General features: G+C 37.2%; 1 protein-coding gene across 2 annotated transcripts in view; it reads left to right on the top strand.

The window, feature by feature from the left end:
- LOC112030746 (probable E3 ubiquitin-protein ligase ARI8) overlaps positions 1 to 14,413 on the top strand; it is a 37,792-nt gene extending 23,379 nt beyond the window's left edge. Inside the window, exons 6-15 of one of the 2 annotated variants that reach the window (XM_024063411.2) lie at positions 891 to 995; positions 1,197 to 1,285; positions 3,396 to 3,503; positions 3,836 to 3,926; positions 4,062 to 4,151; positions 12,413 to 12,460; positions 12,843 to 12,914; positions 12,989 to 13,088; positions 13,167 to 13,293; positions 13,706 to 14,413. In XM_024063411.2, coding sequence (XP_023919179.1) covers positions 891 to 995; positions 1,197 to 1,285; positions 3,396 to 3,503; positions 3,836 to 3,926; positions 4,062 to 4,151; positions 12,413 to 12,460; positions 12,843 to 12,914; positions 12,989 to 13,088; positions 13,167 to 13,293; positions 13,706 to 13,979 — 1,104 coding nt within the window. In that variant the 3' untranslated portion in view covers positions 13,980 to 14,413. The remainder of the gene's footprint in view (positions 1 to 890; positions 996 to 1,196; positions 1,286 to 3,395; positions 3,504 to 3,835; positions 3,927 to 4,061; positions 4,152 to 12,412; positions 12,461 to 12,842; positions 12,915 to 12,988; positions 13,089 to 13,166; positions 13,294 to 13,705) is intronic. The other variant, XM_065762553.1, reaches the window with a different exon arrangement.
- The last annotated feature ends 413 nt before the right edge of the window (positions 14,414 to 14,826 follow it).

Genomic DNA, 14,826 nt, shown 5'->3' with positions numbered 1-14,826 from the left:
TTCCCTTGTTGTAACTATCAAATATCAAAAGAATAATGCCACTAATATTAGGAGGATTTTTGGCCTATTGGCTTTGTGGGAAGCATGTGTAAATTGTTGGCAAAGGTTTGCTGATAGGAACTTATTTTAGAGTCAGAATGCTTTTATAGGTGGCAGGAAATCCCTTCCTGATAGGAACTTATTTTAGGGTCAGAATGCTTTTATAGGTGGCAGGAAATCCCTAACCCAGTCCTAATTGCCAATGAATGTTTGGATAGGAGAATCAAGAGCCTTATTACACGGGTGATTTGTAAGTTGGATATTGAGAAAGATTATGGCCATGTTTGTTGGGTTGAAGTATTTTATTTGTTGGGCAATATGGGGTTTTGAGAGAGGTGGAGGGGTGGATTTGTGCTTTTATATCTATGGTTAGGGTCTCAAATTGTAAACGGTTCTCCATCTGTCTTGTTCAGTAGTTCACGGGGGCTAAGGCTGGGATCCATTATCTCCATTACTACTCATTGTAGTTAGGCAAACTGGGCATTTGCCTAGGTGCCTGGGTGAGAGGCAACACTAAGTCTCCTTAAGATTTTATATCAACAAATCTTATTACTAATCAAAAAAGAGAAATAGAAATTTTGTAGTTAGTTGGCACAGATAATATATGGTCTGTTTTTTCATACAATAAACCAAGGATTTTAATAGATATATTTCCCATTAAAATCACAGAGATGCATTTAGCCATGAGTGGCATTAAGAATCAGACAGCCAGCAAATATCAAAACAATCTGTATACTCTGGCCCTTTAAACATTGACTACAAACTGTATAGGTTTTCTCTAGTGTGAATATATTTTCTGGTAAAACAATTAGCCAGCAAAATAAAAACAATCATTTTCTTGGTTTTTGCAGACCAAATGGTGTCCGGCTCCAGGCTGTGATTATGCGGTAGATTTTATTATTGGTAGTGGAAGCTATGATGTTACTTGCCGCTGCTCATATAGCTTTTGCTGGAATGTGAGTTCTTCAAGTTGATTTATTATTCAGCTGTTTCAATCGATGTATTTTGAGTAATCTGTGCTGGAATATAATTCTCTTTACGGGGTCTCCTTTGGGTTGTTTAACTCTGCACTGGTTTTGTTCATTAATTGGAATATGTGCAGATGCTTTTTGGTTTTCATGATTTGGCACTTTGTAATTAGAATTTTGCCTTTGCAGTGTACTGAAGAAGCTCATCGCCCAGTTGATTGTGTTACTGTGGCAAAGTGGATATTGAAAAATAGTGCTGAATCTGAAAATATGAATTGGTAATGGAACAAAATCGTGGTATCTTAAGCATTTTCCTGTTAGAATAATTTATTTGTAAATGCTGGCAAAAGGTACTTATTAAATAGGAGTTTGCAGTACTTCAGAGCAAAACTGCTGGGATTTGGGTCAGAATAAACCTTCTTTATAAATTGGGTGAGATGTGCACAATTACACTGAAAGGGGAAATACAGTCAGTCCAGGCACTAACTACCTTGGCTACTGCTTGACCTGGGCAAATTCCCTTGTTCTCCTCTCTAAAGGCCTGGTTTTCTTTTTCCAATTAGTAATAAAGTATATTAAGAAATGCCAAGATGAGTAATTATCAAAAAAAGAGGGTAAAACCTTAGTAAACAGGAAATACACAAAGTATACTCATCAAAAAAGAGTTTTTTTTATCACTTTGTGAAGAAAAAGAAGTATAAGGGAAGCATCTCTAAAAAGTGAAAGAACATATGAGTGTTGAGATATGAAGACTCAGAGAATAAAAAAAATAAAAAAAATAAAGAAAAGATGTGGAAGAACCAACTAAAGAATGGAACAAGATCCATTGAAACAAAAACTTAAAAAACCCTTGATTTTGCCTATTGATTGTTCCAAACCATCAAATGCCTCCTAAATCTATCTAACTGAATGTACAATTTAAGCATTAAACAAAAAAATTGTCTACCCCTTGGAAAGGCGTAAAGATTGGAGTGTTGCTTGCCTAGTTTCCTTTATGAGAATCAGAGATTGAATCCCCGTCCTCCCTTGTTGTAACAATGGAAGTATATATAAGAAAAGGGCCTGGCGTGTTGATTTTTTAATTAAAATTTATATGCCAAGATTATAGGAGCTAAATGATCACCTAAGTATAAAGTTATTTATAACTCATTATTGAAACTTTTTATTCAAATTTCTTGTATATTTATTCAGTTTTTCTCAAAATTTCCCATTCCTTGTTGTAAATAGGGTATATTGGTTCAAAGTCCAAAACATCTCTCTTTTTATATTTTACTTTTTCCCCCCCTACCAATGAGTTTTAGAATGCCATGCATTGACATGAGTGACTTAAATAGGGGGTATCTTATAGGAAAAAAAAAATGACATAAATTTGGAAAGTTGATTGTTGATAATTTTTTGATTGTTTAATATTTGGATCCAAGAGTACTTTGTGCTATGTAAATTTTATTTCCTTACCTTAACATAATTTAATCTATAGTTTTAGGTTGTTATACAATATTTGTGTCCTTTTTGAATGAAATAAGAGAATATTACAAACCTGGGGCTGGGGTATTTGGGTAAGTGCTAAGCTCCCAATCTCAAAATCTTTGAGGGTTTTTTTTTTTTTTTTCCTTTTCCTTTCCTTTTCCCCATTGTAGTCAAAAGCAAGTCGGGCGCTTGTCTAGGCGCCCAGGCGAGGCTAGGCACCACTACGACACCTTAAAGGCTCTAAGGCAAGGTGGCTTTAGTGAGGCACTTGCATTTAGAGCCTAGGCGAGCAAGGCGATCGCATTAGCCTTGAAAAAGGCGCCAAGGCAAGAGCCTTATTTTTATTTTATTTTTAATTTAAGGCTGTTGTGATGCTGTCATTAGATTGTTAATTTAGAAAAGCATGTTATAAAAAAGTTTGTTGTAAACCTTATTGTTAGATTAATTAATATATAGTAGAATCTTGTTGTAAAACCTATTGTAAGAATGACTAATAGAGCCTAAACCATGTTAATCCTATTTTGAAATCATTAGATAGACCTAATTACTTCATGCATCACTTTTAGAAACACTTTATTATAATATTTCAATACACTATGTACGTACAATTTAAGTTCTATATCTATAACTAATATATGTAGAATTTGGCGCCTTGCTTTACTTGAGCTAGCGCTCTTTGTTGCCTCACACCTCAGGCTATACAATGCTTTGGTGCCTTAAGGTTGCCTTTTTCCTTTGACTACCTTGCTTTTCCCTGTTATTATTGTTATATTTCCTTTTGTGCCCATGTTTTGCATCGCCTAGGGAAGTCACAATCACCTGGTATGCGTTGGCTATCGCTTAAAAATTTTAGAGAAATTTTTTTTGTTAATGTTTATTCTAAGACATTGATGAACTATATCTGTGGTGTATAAATTTCAGGATATTGGCTAATTCCAAGCCTTGTCCAAAGTGCAAGCGGCCAATTGAGAAAAACCAAGGCTGTATGCATATCACATGCACGCCACCTTGTAAATTCGAGTTTTGCTGGTAAGTTTATAAGCTTGTTCTAAATCATCCTCATTCTCTAGTCTTGATTTTGTTCATATACCAGACCTTAAAGTGTGGAACTTGCTTTGATTTATTATTTTCTATGATTTATAGAAATCATTTGTATGTTAGAAACCTGGATTTAACTGCTCTGTTATTTTCGTTTATGTTATCTAATCAATAAAGATGAAAGTGCTTTATAGTCAGGACCTTTGCGCTGCTAGAGTGCTTATTTTCTTCTTTATGCATATGTTCTCGTCTCTCTCAATTTTGTGTTTAACCATACAATTTTGTTTTTCTTATTTTTCTACATACATTAAATATGCTTGCAGGCTTTGCCTTGGTGCATGGTCCGACCATGGTGAGAGGACCGGTGGTTTTTATGCATGTAATCGCTACGAAACAGCAAAGCAAGAAGGAGTGGTATACTAACATATTCCTTCTTTTTTCCCTTTAATTTTTTTACTTTTGCATAATATTTTATATAATATTTTGGCATTATCTTTTAAGAGCACATTTAATCAATGTTTTAAGAATTTTCTACTCTTTTGCTTGCAGTATGATGAGGCTGAGAAGCGAAGGGAGATGGCCAAGAACTCCCTAGAGAGGTACACTCATTATTATGAAAGATGGGCAACCAACCAATCGGTATGTACTAATGTGTCAAAACTAGAGCAATATTGGCATGATTCATATCATTTTGTTACCTTTAGCTAAAATGATTCATATCAATTTTTTTTTTTCCTTTGTTACCTTTAGCACACTGCCTATGTGCTTCTTTCCTCTGTATTTCCTCACTTTTTATTTCGATAAAGTTTACTTATTAAAAAAATACACCCTCATCCCAAAGTAAGTATTTTTCTTGTAATGGCAAGGGAGAAGATATAGTAGTCTTAGAATTGTACATGACTAGGGTGTGTTTGTTATGCAATTATTTGGAATACATATCGTTAATTCCCTAGAAATCAGGAACATTTGGTTGGTTGTTTGGAAAAATTCTTGAGATTTACAGTTACGTAGAACATCTGACTTCCCATGAAATTTTGGAATTGAGGCTTGGTTGTTGATATCTCAATTCCCATGAAATATGAGAATTAGGAAATGTTAGGCAATGTAAATTCTTGCATATTAAATAACATAAATGTTAAGTCTAAATAATTTTAACTCTTTGAGATTAAACTCTTTAAGTATTTAAATGTCTCAAGATTTGAAATTCTTATTAACCAGATAGGATCTATGCACTTGAACCAAATTTGTTAATGTGGGTGTGTAGAGTTCTTAGAGCACCTAACTAATCCTCCTTAGGGGTGGCCCTAAGGTGTTGTCTAGGAGACTTGAACCGAAGACCTCATGGATAATATTAGGCTTGAAAAACTATCGGACCAACCCCTTGGGGTTGCGCCTATTCTTTAACTATTAATGTATCAATTTGGAGAGTTGTAAGGGAGGTCAAAAGGAACCATTGCCAGGAAAAAGGATTGAATTGCATCTGTATCCAAAAAGTTCCCAACTCGTGTATATATGCGATGCATCTTTCCCACACGTCTTTAAGATTGTTGAGATTGCATATTTATTATTTTGTATCAATATCTTCGTGACTTTGGGTCCATCGGTGATATGGTGGGTAGCTCGGCAACGACGACAATTGTGGGTTCAAAATCGATTTTCTCCTCTCTCAGACCTGGGTAATGGGGTTGAAGATGAGTTTGTGGAAGGGGAAGATCATGTTGAAGATTAGAGGAGTCACCACCATGTTGATTTGGCGCGACAAATGACAGTGGGTTTTGTTGGGGAATTTCAGTCAGTTTTTGGGCTTCATCTCTTTCCGTGGGAGTCCAGTGAAGTGTTTGACCATAGTTGTGGAAGTGGAGAGAGATATTTGTGTGCTAGAAACCCAATGATCTCAGAGAGTTGGTGTTGGTTCAGGGCTCTACAAAAGGAACTCAAGTGACGGAGTCAAGGCCACCTTCGAATTGGGTGTCCCAGTTGATGAAAAATTTCTACAACATGGTGGGGTTCCCTATTGTGAAACACGAAGCTCAATGTTTGGCTCTGTTTTGCTTTTTGGAACAGGAGTGTCTCAAGGTGATTGATGTTGGAGTGCCCAAGCGACCGGCTAATTTAGGGTCATGAGATCTCAGGGTGCTTAAGGGGCTTATCTCTAATGTTAATTACGAGGGTGTCTCTTCTAGGAGTAGGAGTAGGAGTTTCTTCGACTGCTGTAGGGGTTGTTGGTAGTTGTAAATGACTCTACGACTACTTTCTTGGAATGTAAGGGGGCTTAACAATCCCCGGAAGAGAGGTTTGTAAGAATCTTCTAAAATATTGGAAGTGCGATGTTGTTTGTTTTCAAGAAACGAAAGTATCTTCTACTGATGTTGCTTTTGTTCAGAGTTTATGGGGTAGTCCTTTCATTGATTGGGCTATTTTGGACACGGTGTAGACTTCGGGAGGGGTCTTGCTGATTTGGGATAAGATTGTTTTTGAAAAATTGGATATTATTGCTAGACAGTTTTCTGTTAGTGTCTTACTGAGAGGAGTGGTGGATGACTTTGTTTGGGCTTGTACAGGTGTGTATGGCCCCAATGATGATGGACAGTGGGCTATTTTGTGGGAGTTGTCTCAGGTGCGTGCCAGATGGGCCATGGCATGGTGCATAGTACGTGATTTCAATATCATTAGGTACCCAAGTGAAAGGCTTGGCTGTGAGTCGTTTAGTCTTGCTATGTTTGCTTTTTGGGACTTTGTAGAGAGAAATTCTTTAGTTGATTTACCCTTAGAGGGTGCTTCCTTCACTTGGTTTAGAGACTCTAGTCTTCCCTCCATGTCAAGAATTGACAGGGCTTTGGTTTCTCTAGATTGGGAGGAACATTTTGAGAATGTATCCCAAAGGGTGCTTCCTCGTGTTATTTCAGACCACTACCCACTTTTGTTGGAAGTTGGTGCTATTCGACGTGGTTGGAGTGTCTTTAAATTTGAAAATATGTGGTTGAAAGCTGAGCATTGGTGGAATGGGTACAGTTTTGTGGGTTCACCGGGTTTTGTTTTGGCTAAAAAACTGAGGGCTTTGAGAGCTGACTTAAAAAAGTGGAACAGGGAGGAGTTTGGTGACTTGGCTCTTTGGAAGAAAAATTTGCTGACTGAACTGATGGGTTTAGATGCGAGAGAGGAGTTGCTGGGTCTTTTGAATGAGGATCAACTCCGTTGTATTCAACTCAAAGGAGATATAGAATAGTTGGCTTCCCTTGATGAAATTTCCAGGAGACAAAAATCTCGGGCTTTGTATGTGAAGGAGGGAGATAAAAATACTCGTTTCTTTCATAGATTAGAAAACTCTCATAGAAATGCTAATCAAATTAAGAGGGTCTAGGTGGATGGTGGTCTTTATGAGGATGAGGCGGAGGTGCGCTCTCAGTTAGTTCTCTTCTATTGGGGGTTGTATGAGGAAACTGAATTGGGGCGCCCTACTATGGACAGATTAGATTTTTCTTGTATTGCAGAGGAGAGGTTGTCCTTCGAGAAGGAGGAAGTTATCGAGGTCTTAAGGGAGATGGAGGGTGATAAAGCCCCTTGTCTTGATGGTTTCACCATGGCTTTCTTTCATAATTGTTGGAGTGTTGTGGAAAAGGATGTCGTGGATTTTTTTGATTATTTTCATTGGCACTCTGTGTTTGAACGGTCTTTAAATGCTTCATTTCTCACTTTAATCCCTAAGAAGTGTAATGTTGTTAACATTAAGGACTTCCGCCCTATCAGTTTGGTGGCAGTGTGTACAAGTTGTTGTCCAAGGTGCTGGCAAACAGGTTGAGGGCGGTTTTGGATAATCTCATCTCTGAGACTCATAATTCTTTTGTTGGTGGAAGGCAGATTTTGGATTTAGTGCTCATTGCAAACGAGTGTCTGGATAGTAGGCTGAAGAGCCGGTTACCGGGGGTGGTTTGCAAGCTCGATATTGAAAAAGTATATGACCATGTTAACTGGGAGGCCTTGTTTTATTTGTTGGGCCGAATGGGTTTTGGGTTGAAATGGAGGGGGTGGATTAAGGCTTTTGTTACTTTAGTCCGTTTTTCAGTCCTGGTAAATGGATCCCCTGAAGGTTTTTTTGGAAGTTCTCGTGGGTTGTGATAGGGAGACCCACTATCCCCCTCTTTTGTTTCTCTTGATAATGGAGGTTTTAAGCAGAATTTTGAAGAAGATAGAGGAGAATAACCTTATTCTGAGTTTTCATGTGGGAGCAGTGAATTTTGTTGGAGTGCGGATTCTCATTTGTTGTTTGCGGACGACACTATCTTATTTTGTGATGCCTCTAGGGATCAGTTGTTGTCCATAAGGTTGGCGATGTCTTGTTTTCAGGTGTTTATGGGTTTAAATGTTAATGTTGGGAAAAGTGAGATTGTACCTATTGGGGAGGTGAATAATCTAGTTGAACTGGCTAGTATTCTTCAATGTAGAGTGGGGAGTTTGCCTATGAAATATTTGGGAATGCCTTTGGGAACTTCTTTTAAGACAACTTTGATTTGGAATCCTATTTTGGAGAAGATGGAGAAGAAACTTTTAGGGTGGTAGCGCCTCTATTTATCTAAGGGTGGTAGGCTCACATTACATAGTAGTACTCTTTCAAGTTTTCCAATGTACTTTTTATCTCTCTTCACTGTTGCTAAAGTTGTGGCTGCTAGAATCGAACGTATTCAGAGGAATTTCCTTTGGGGGTCTTCTGAGGGGAGTTTCAAATATCCTTTGGTGGCTTGGGAAAAGGTGTGCGTACCTAAATTGAGTGGTTTGGGGATAAGAAGTGTGTTGTCCTTTAATCAAGTTTTATTAGGGAAATGGTTGTGGTGATTTGGGCATGAAGTTACCTATCTTTGGTGAAGAGTTATCTCCACAAAATATGGTGAGGGTCAAGGGGGGTGGTGTATGAAAGTGTGCAGGAGGACTCATGGATGTGGTCTTTGGAGAAGCATTCATGAAGGGTGGGAGAGTTTTTTTAAGTATTTGTCTTTTGTAGTGGGTGGAGGCTCCCGTATCCGCTTTTGGCATGATAGATGGATTGGGAATAATACCCTAAAAGATCTCTATCTTGAGCTCTATGTGTGTTCAGCTACCAATGATGCATGCATCTCTGAGGTTTTGTGGACTCCGAAAGGAGGTACTTTTAGAGTGTGGGACTTAGGGTTTTATAGGGCTTTTGAAGATTGGGAGCTAGTTGCATCTCTCTCTACTTTAGTTCATCCATCCTCGTATTCCTCGAGGGGATAAGAGGGATACCCTTCGTTGGCGGCTCAAAGGAGATGGTAAGTTTGATACCTGATCTTATTACCAAGAAATTCAAGGCACTCTGCATTTTTTGTTTCCTTGGAAGGGTGTTTGGAAACCAAAGATTCCTAAGCGATTGGCTTTCTTTTTGTGGACAGCTACTCACGATTGGATTCTTACTTTGGATAATCTCATGCGTAAGGATCGCTCTTTGGTAAATCGGTGTTGTATGTGTTGTGGTGATGGGGAGTCGGTAGACCATCTTCTGCTTCAATGTCCTGTTACACATACCTTATGGTCCTTCATGCTTCAAGCTTTTGGTATTCATTGGGTTATGCCAAGATCGGTGGTGGTGTTATCTTGCTGGCATCAATTACTTGGAAGCATAACTCGAATATTTGGAATTTGATTCCAGGGTGCTTAATGTGGATTGTTTGGTTGGAATGAAATCGTCGCTCCTTTGAGAACATGGAGAAGACGTTGGATGAGTTAAAGGTTTTATGCTAGGGCAGTCTTTTTGAGTGGTCTCATTATTGGGGCTTTACTGGTTATTCGTCTCTTTCAGAGTTTATGTTTTCCCTTAGATTATCTTTTTGATTTCCCTTTCTTTTGTTTTGCTGTTTGTTACATCTATTTCTTGTTGTTCATCATCATGAACAACTTTTCTTTTCATTTTTTCTCATTAATAACAGTTCTCTGATTACCTATAAAAAAATGTTAAAGATACTAACGTTGTTTTGAAACTTGGACCTTTCAAAGAGCTGGAAAAGGGAGAGGCTCAAGGTTTTTGAGATTGGATTAAGGTTCAACCAAGGTCAAATGGTGACAAAATAAAAATTATTAATTCAATTTATATAATAAATATTATCTTTGATTTTTTTGATTCTTGTAATTTTTGTATCTAACCCCTGTACACTCCCTATGTCCCTTTTTTATATTAATAAATCTTATTACTTATCAAAGTACCTTTGGGCTAATCAATCAAGTTTTTACTTATCAAAGCTTGTCTTCCTTTAGACGTTGTTTGAACGGGCAAAATGCTTCGGGCTTCTGTCAACTCTTGATTGATTAGCCCAAAGGTACCATTATGGAAACACTCTTGGCCTTACCAATAAATTATATCCTAAGACTTAAATATAATATCATTTGACCCTTTCATGAAATATCCATAATGAATAAAATCATAATAAACTGTCACTTTGTAAATCACTATTTTATTCCTTGAGTCCTCAATTTAATCTCTAGTTATTCATATATTTTATGAAATCTAGTTTCATTAAATGTAAACTTTAGTAACTCTTTACTAAAGTGGTCAAGCTTAGCACCTTGGATAACCATTTCCCACTGAACTTATCTCAAGGAAATATTCTCTTTATAGAAAGAGATTATGGATTCTGTCGAGAGAATATGTGTCTCCTCAACACTTCGTGTGGTTACCACCCTACATACTGAGGTTTTGACCATTATATTAGATCTCACTCTTGATATATTAAAGCAACCTACATTTCATAATCGGTTCAGATATTAATAGTCTATGAAAATAGAAGTCGTGAGATTTATTATTCAGGATTAAGTAAACGCTGGTTCTTGTGTAGGGTACCTGGTTTGAGTCCACACGTTCATTTTTTCCAGAATTTTCCAAAAAACTGGATGGAGCTCCAGTTTCCGGTTAACTTGATTGAACTGGCCGATTCGGTCCGGTTATGAAAATTATGGATACTAAGTACTAAAATTCTCAACAACAAATGAATCATACCTGAGATCTGAATGAGGGAGATGGCTTTGAAATTTGAACTGAGTGGAACAAGGATCATTAGAACATTCCAATTTTCATTGGCTATGCATATGGGTGTGGAAATTGTGTTGAGCTGAGTAACTAAGATGTATCTGGCAAAATAATTTTGAGGTTGAGAGCATGGTAAGATTGATCAACTGTACTTCCATTGAGGCTGGAAATTTTCTTTTGTGTTCCCTATATTGATCATTTCTTTCCTTTCTCAAGTAGGGCATTGTTTATGGTACGGTTGAAGCATGACTTATAAATATGCAACATGCTGGTTAAAATATGGTTTGATATATATATATATATATTTCTGTGGGACAAATTAGGGAATTTGTCTACGTGTTTTCGAGGTGGGTTTTTAGGTTTAGGAAAGGAGAATACTTAGAGAGAAATTAGGGCTGTCCAGTTCTGTGTGAATAGTAGTCATGAACACTAACTTTAGAAAGAAAGAAGAAAAGAAGAAGAGAGGAGAAAAAACCAAACAAAGGCTAATGTGCCTATTGCTCAAAACACTCAATTTTATTATTCGACCCATTCTATCACCTTTGAAATCATTGAGCACAATATATATAAAGAATCTTTACTTGTACTAATAGTAAAATGATTCCAACCAGTATTAGGACTACAAGTTTGATTGGTAAAATAAAACCTAATAAATACTTAACTTGGACCCAAAGAAAAAATAAACCTAAGATACTTGGAATACCTTCGAAGATCCTAGACTCAAATAAATTACCAAAGTACCCTTAATTTGTAGGAATTGCAGAAATTACAGATTTTCCCCTGAATATAAAATTGACCATAACTAGTAATATCAAAACCCAAATTAAAAATTGTTTTAACCCTAAAAGACTCATACTTAGACCATTAAAATGACATGACTTTTACTTCAATTGGACTTCACACGAGGACCCAATAAAAGAAATCTTGAATAGGCGAATTTTGCAAGTAATAGCAAATTTTAGCATATTAATCTTCCATGACTTCATCAGTGATGATGTGGTATGGCCCTTTGGACCTACCCTTGACCTTACCCGTTAGAACCGTGTATGAGGTAATTTAGGAGAACTAGTGGGATTTGAACCTAGGATGTCTAGATCTACAACTCATCCTAAGCCTTCCACTACTGGGCTGCACCTTGATGAGTGCACATACATGTATATAGCCATTTTTAATTCTTTAGTGGTAAAAGTGGCAAGCCTTTTACTTCTTACATCACCCATTACATACTTGCTATGTTCCTCACGGTAAAATTTATTATTATTTTAAAATCAAAGGGTGATTTTCCTCTGTATAGGTACTTTGTAAAACTCTAGGGTAATAATGAAAATCTGGACACTGATTATTCTCTCAGCTCCCCCCAAGATCTATGGATTAGGGAAATCTGAGCTGTACATTTATTTGCACCTGGCATTAATACCTTAATCCATGTTTGAATATTATCAAATTGACACGGCTATTTGGAAAGTTGAATCCATACTTTAGTACATAGAGGGAAATGAAATGAATTGCTTTTTCTTTGTATCACACCAGATAATTGGTACTTTTAGTGGCAATCTTTTTCCAAACAAGTCTATTGGGAAGTTGAATCTATACTTTAGTACCTAGAGGGAAATAAAATGAATTGCTTTTTCTTTGTATCACACTAGATAATGGGTTCTTTTTGGTGATCTATTGCCAAACTTGTATCAGTGATGGGTTGTAAGGAATCTGGTACATTGAAAAACATGACTGGAATAGAGTTTACAAACACGATTTAGAAAGGAATAGAAACAGGAGATAAAGCATTAGGTATGAGCATACATGTTAGCTCTCTTTTCTTTTATTTTCTCTGTAAATTATATAGTTAATGACTTTTCTTTCCTCATTGCAGTCTAGGCAAAAAGCGCTCGCAGACCTGCAGCAAATGCAAACTGTGCATGTAAGCTGAACTACTTACCATCAGTTTGTTGGCTAGTAATGCTGGTGTGGTTGATCTTCTGGGATTTCAATTAAAATGGATGGGTTTAATATTACACTAAAATAACTTGTGTATAAAGCTTCTTTTCACATTTTATTTAACTTGAAACCTTCCTAGAAGATAGCGTGTCTTTCCTTACATCTGTGTGAAGAGTGATACTAATCATATGTTCTGATGTCCATGTCTTGGCAACTAATCATTGTAGGCTAGTTCTGAAATTCACAAATTCACATGTTAGCTCTCTCTCTCTCTCTAGTGTCGGGAGGGTTAACAGCAGTTTTCTTTCAGTAAATCTTAGCTTCTCTAAGTCGTCAAGAGTGCTTATATCCGTGTATTTTTGTAGCTTGAGAAGCTAAGCGACATACAGTGCCAACCTGAGTCACAGTTAAAGTTCATAACAGAGGCCTGGCTACAGGTAAATCTTTAGTTCTTGCATTTCATGATAGAAGTTATATTTCTTTTTCTCACCAAAATATGCTGTGTATGCAGATTGTTGAATGTCGGCGAGTTCTGAAATGGACATACGCCTATGGATATTACTTATCCGAGCATGAACATGCTAAGAGACAGTTCTTTGAGTACTTGCAAGGTATGTAATTTCATCCAGCTGGAAGCTGACATTGTATCTCATCTTGCTTTGTTCCATTACGATCTATTTGTCATGCAGGTGAAGCCGAGTCTGGGTTGGAGCGACTTCATCAATGTGCAGAGAAGGAGCTACAAGTTTACCTCAATGCAGAGGGCCCATCGAAGGATTTCAATGAGTTCCGCACAAAACTTGCTGGATTGACCAGGTTTCTTATCTGGATAATTGGGCTGGACCAAGAGTTAACTTAATTCAGGATTATTTAGAATTTTAGAGTATTAGAACCATTTTTCTTACTTAATTTAAGAACTTAGTAGGGTTATTAGTGGTGTTAGATAAGCTCTCACACTTTTTATATTGTTTACGAAAATCAACTTTGATTATGCCGCCTTGTGGTAAAGCCACATCAGTGTTGTATTTTTAGGCCTAGTTTCTAAACTCATCCCTCTCATGCTAATTTGCTTTCATGTTGAAGGCCAACCTACTGAAAAGAATTTATAAGTTGTTAATTAATTAGAAGCTTCATTTCTTTATATTTTTTTCCTATTCTTTATTGTTTAAGACAGACTTATAGTGGGGCTTTCTCTGTTACTCATTGTCTTGTATTTTAATGGCAACAGTGTGACTCGAAACTACTTTGAGAATTTAGTCCGCGCTTTAGAGAACGGACTTTCAGATGTGGACTCTCATGGTGCCTGCAGCAGGACAACTAGCTCAAAAAGTTTGGGTGGTGGGAGTAGTAAGGGGAGAGGTGGTAGGGGCAAGGGTACAGCATCCAAATCAAGTAGCTCCAGTAGAAATATTGACGACTCAAGCCATTGGTCCTGTGAACATTGCACATTTGCAAATGTCAAGTCGGCCACCATCTGCCAGATCTGCCAGCAACGCCGGTGAACCTTATGTCCTTTGCAAATTGAAGCACCTGGATGTGGAGATTTTGGTTCTGTTTCTTGGGCTGGTTGGCTGTGATGAACTGGCCAGGTAGAATGTGATGGAGAGTTTTCCATCAATCCCTCATCTCCAAAATTATGAACACGAGGAGAGAGCATAATGGAAATAGGGGCGGGATGGGAGTAGAAGTAACTGTACTCTGTATGTCTTGTGTTATTGGATTGAGCTGTATATAGTTCATGATGTTTATTTGTTGTTTTTGCCTAACTTATATTGGGACCGCATCAGGATCCCTGAAAATGCATTTATCTGTAATTTTAGTTGTAGCAGGCTGGAAGCCTCTCCACTTCTGTTGTAAGAATGAACTAGTTGGGGACAATAAGCTGCATTGGCCCCCGTATGAATAGAATAAAAATTTGATGTACTATTTCTCTACACTGTCAGATCCCCATTGAGTTCATCCCCATATTATACTTTTTCCCCCCCTCAGGTGGTGCCGTTGACCCTCCTGAGTCCTGATAGCAATGCATCGGTGATGGTCTTGCAAGGCCCACTTGGATTTTGCTTTTGAGATGGATTGCTATTGTGTTTTTCAATTCTTTTTCATTATTCTTATATGCTTCAGAAAGATTTGGAAGAATTTACAATACAATATGCCTGGAGAACTAACATATTGAATATGTAATGAAACAGGAATAGAAAGATTTCCATAGGAAAACTGTGCAAGAAATACCATGAGTCGGTTTCAATAGCCTATTATCTCTCCATTCTTTTTATTTGCGGTTTCCTCAAAATTTCAATTGTCACGACCCAATTATTTTATTTTTTTTCAATTCTCATGTGTTTTTAT

This window comes from Quercus suber, unplaced genomic scaffold, assembly GCF_002906115.3.
Source record: "Quercus suber isolate HL8 unplaced genomic scaffold, Cork oak 2.0 scaffold_463, whole genome shotgun sequence".
NCBI classification, from domain to species: domain Eukaryota; kingdom Viridiplantae; phylum Streptophyta; class Magnoliopsida; order Fagales; family Fagaceae; genus Quercus; species Quercus suber.
This window is presented reverse-complemented; position numbering and strand designations above follow the sequence as displayed.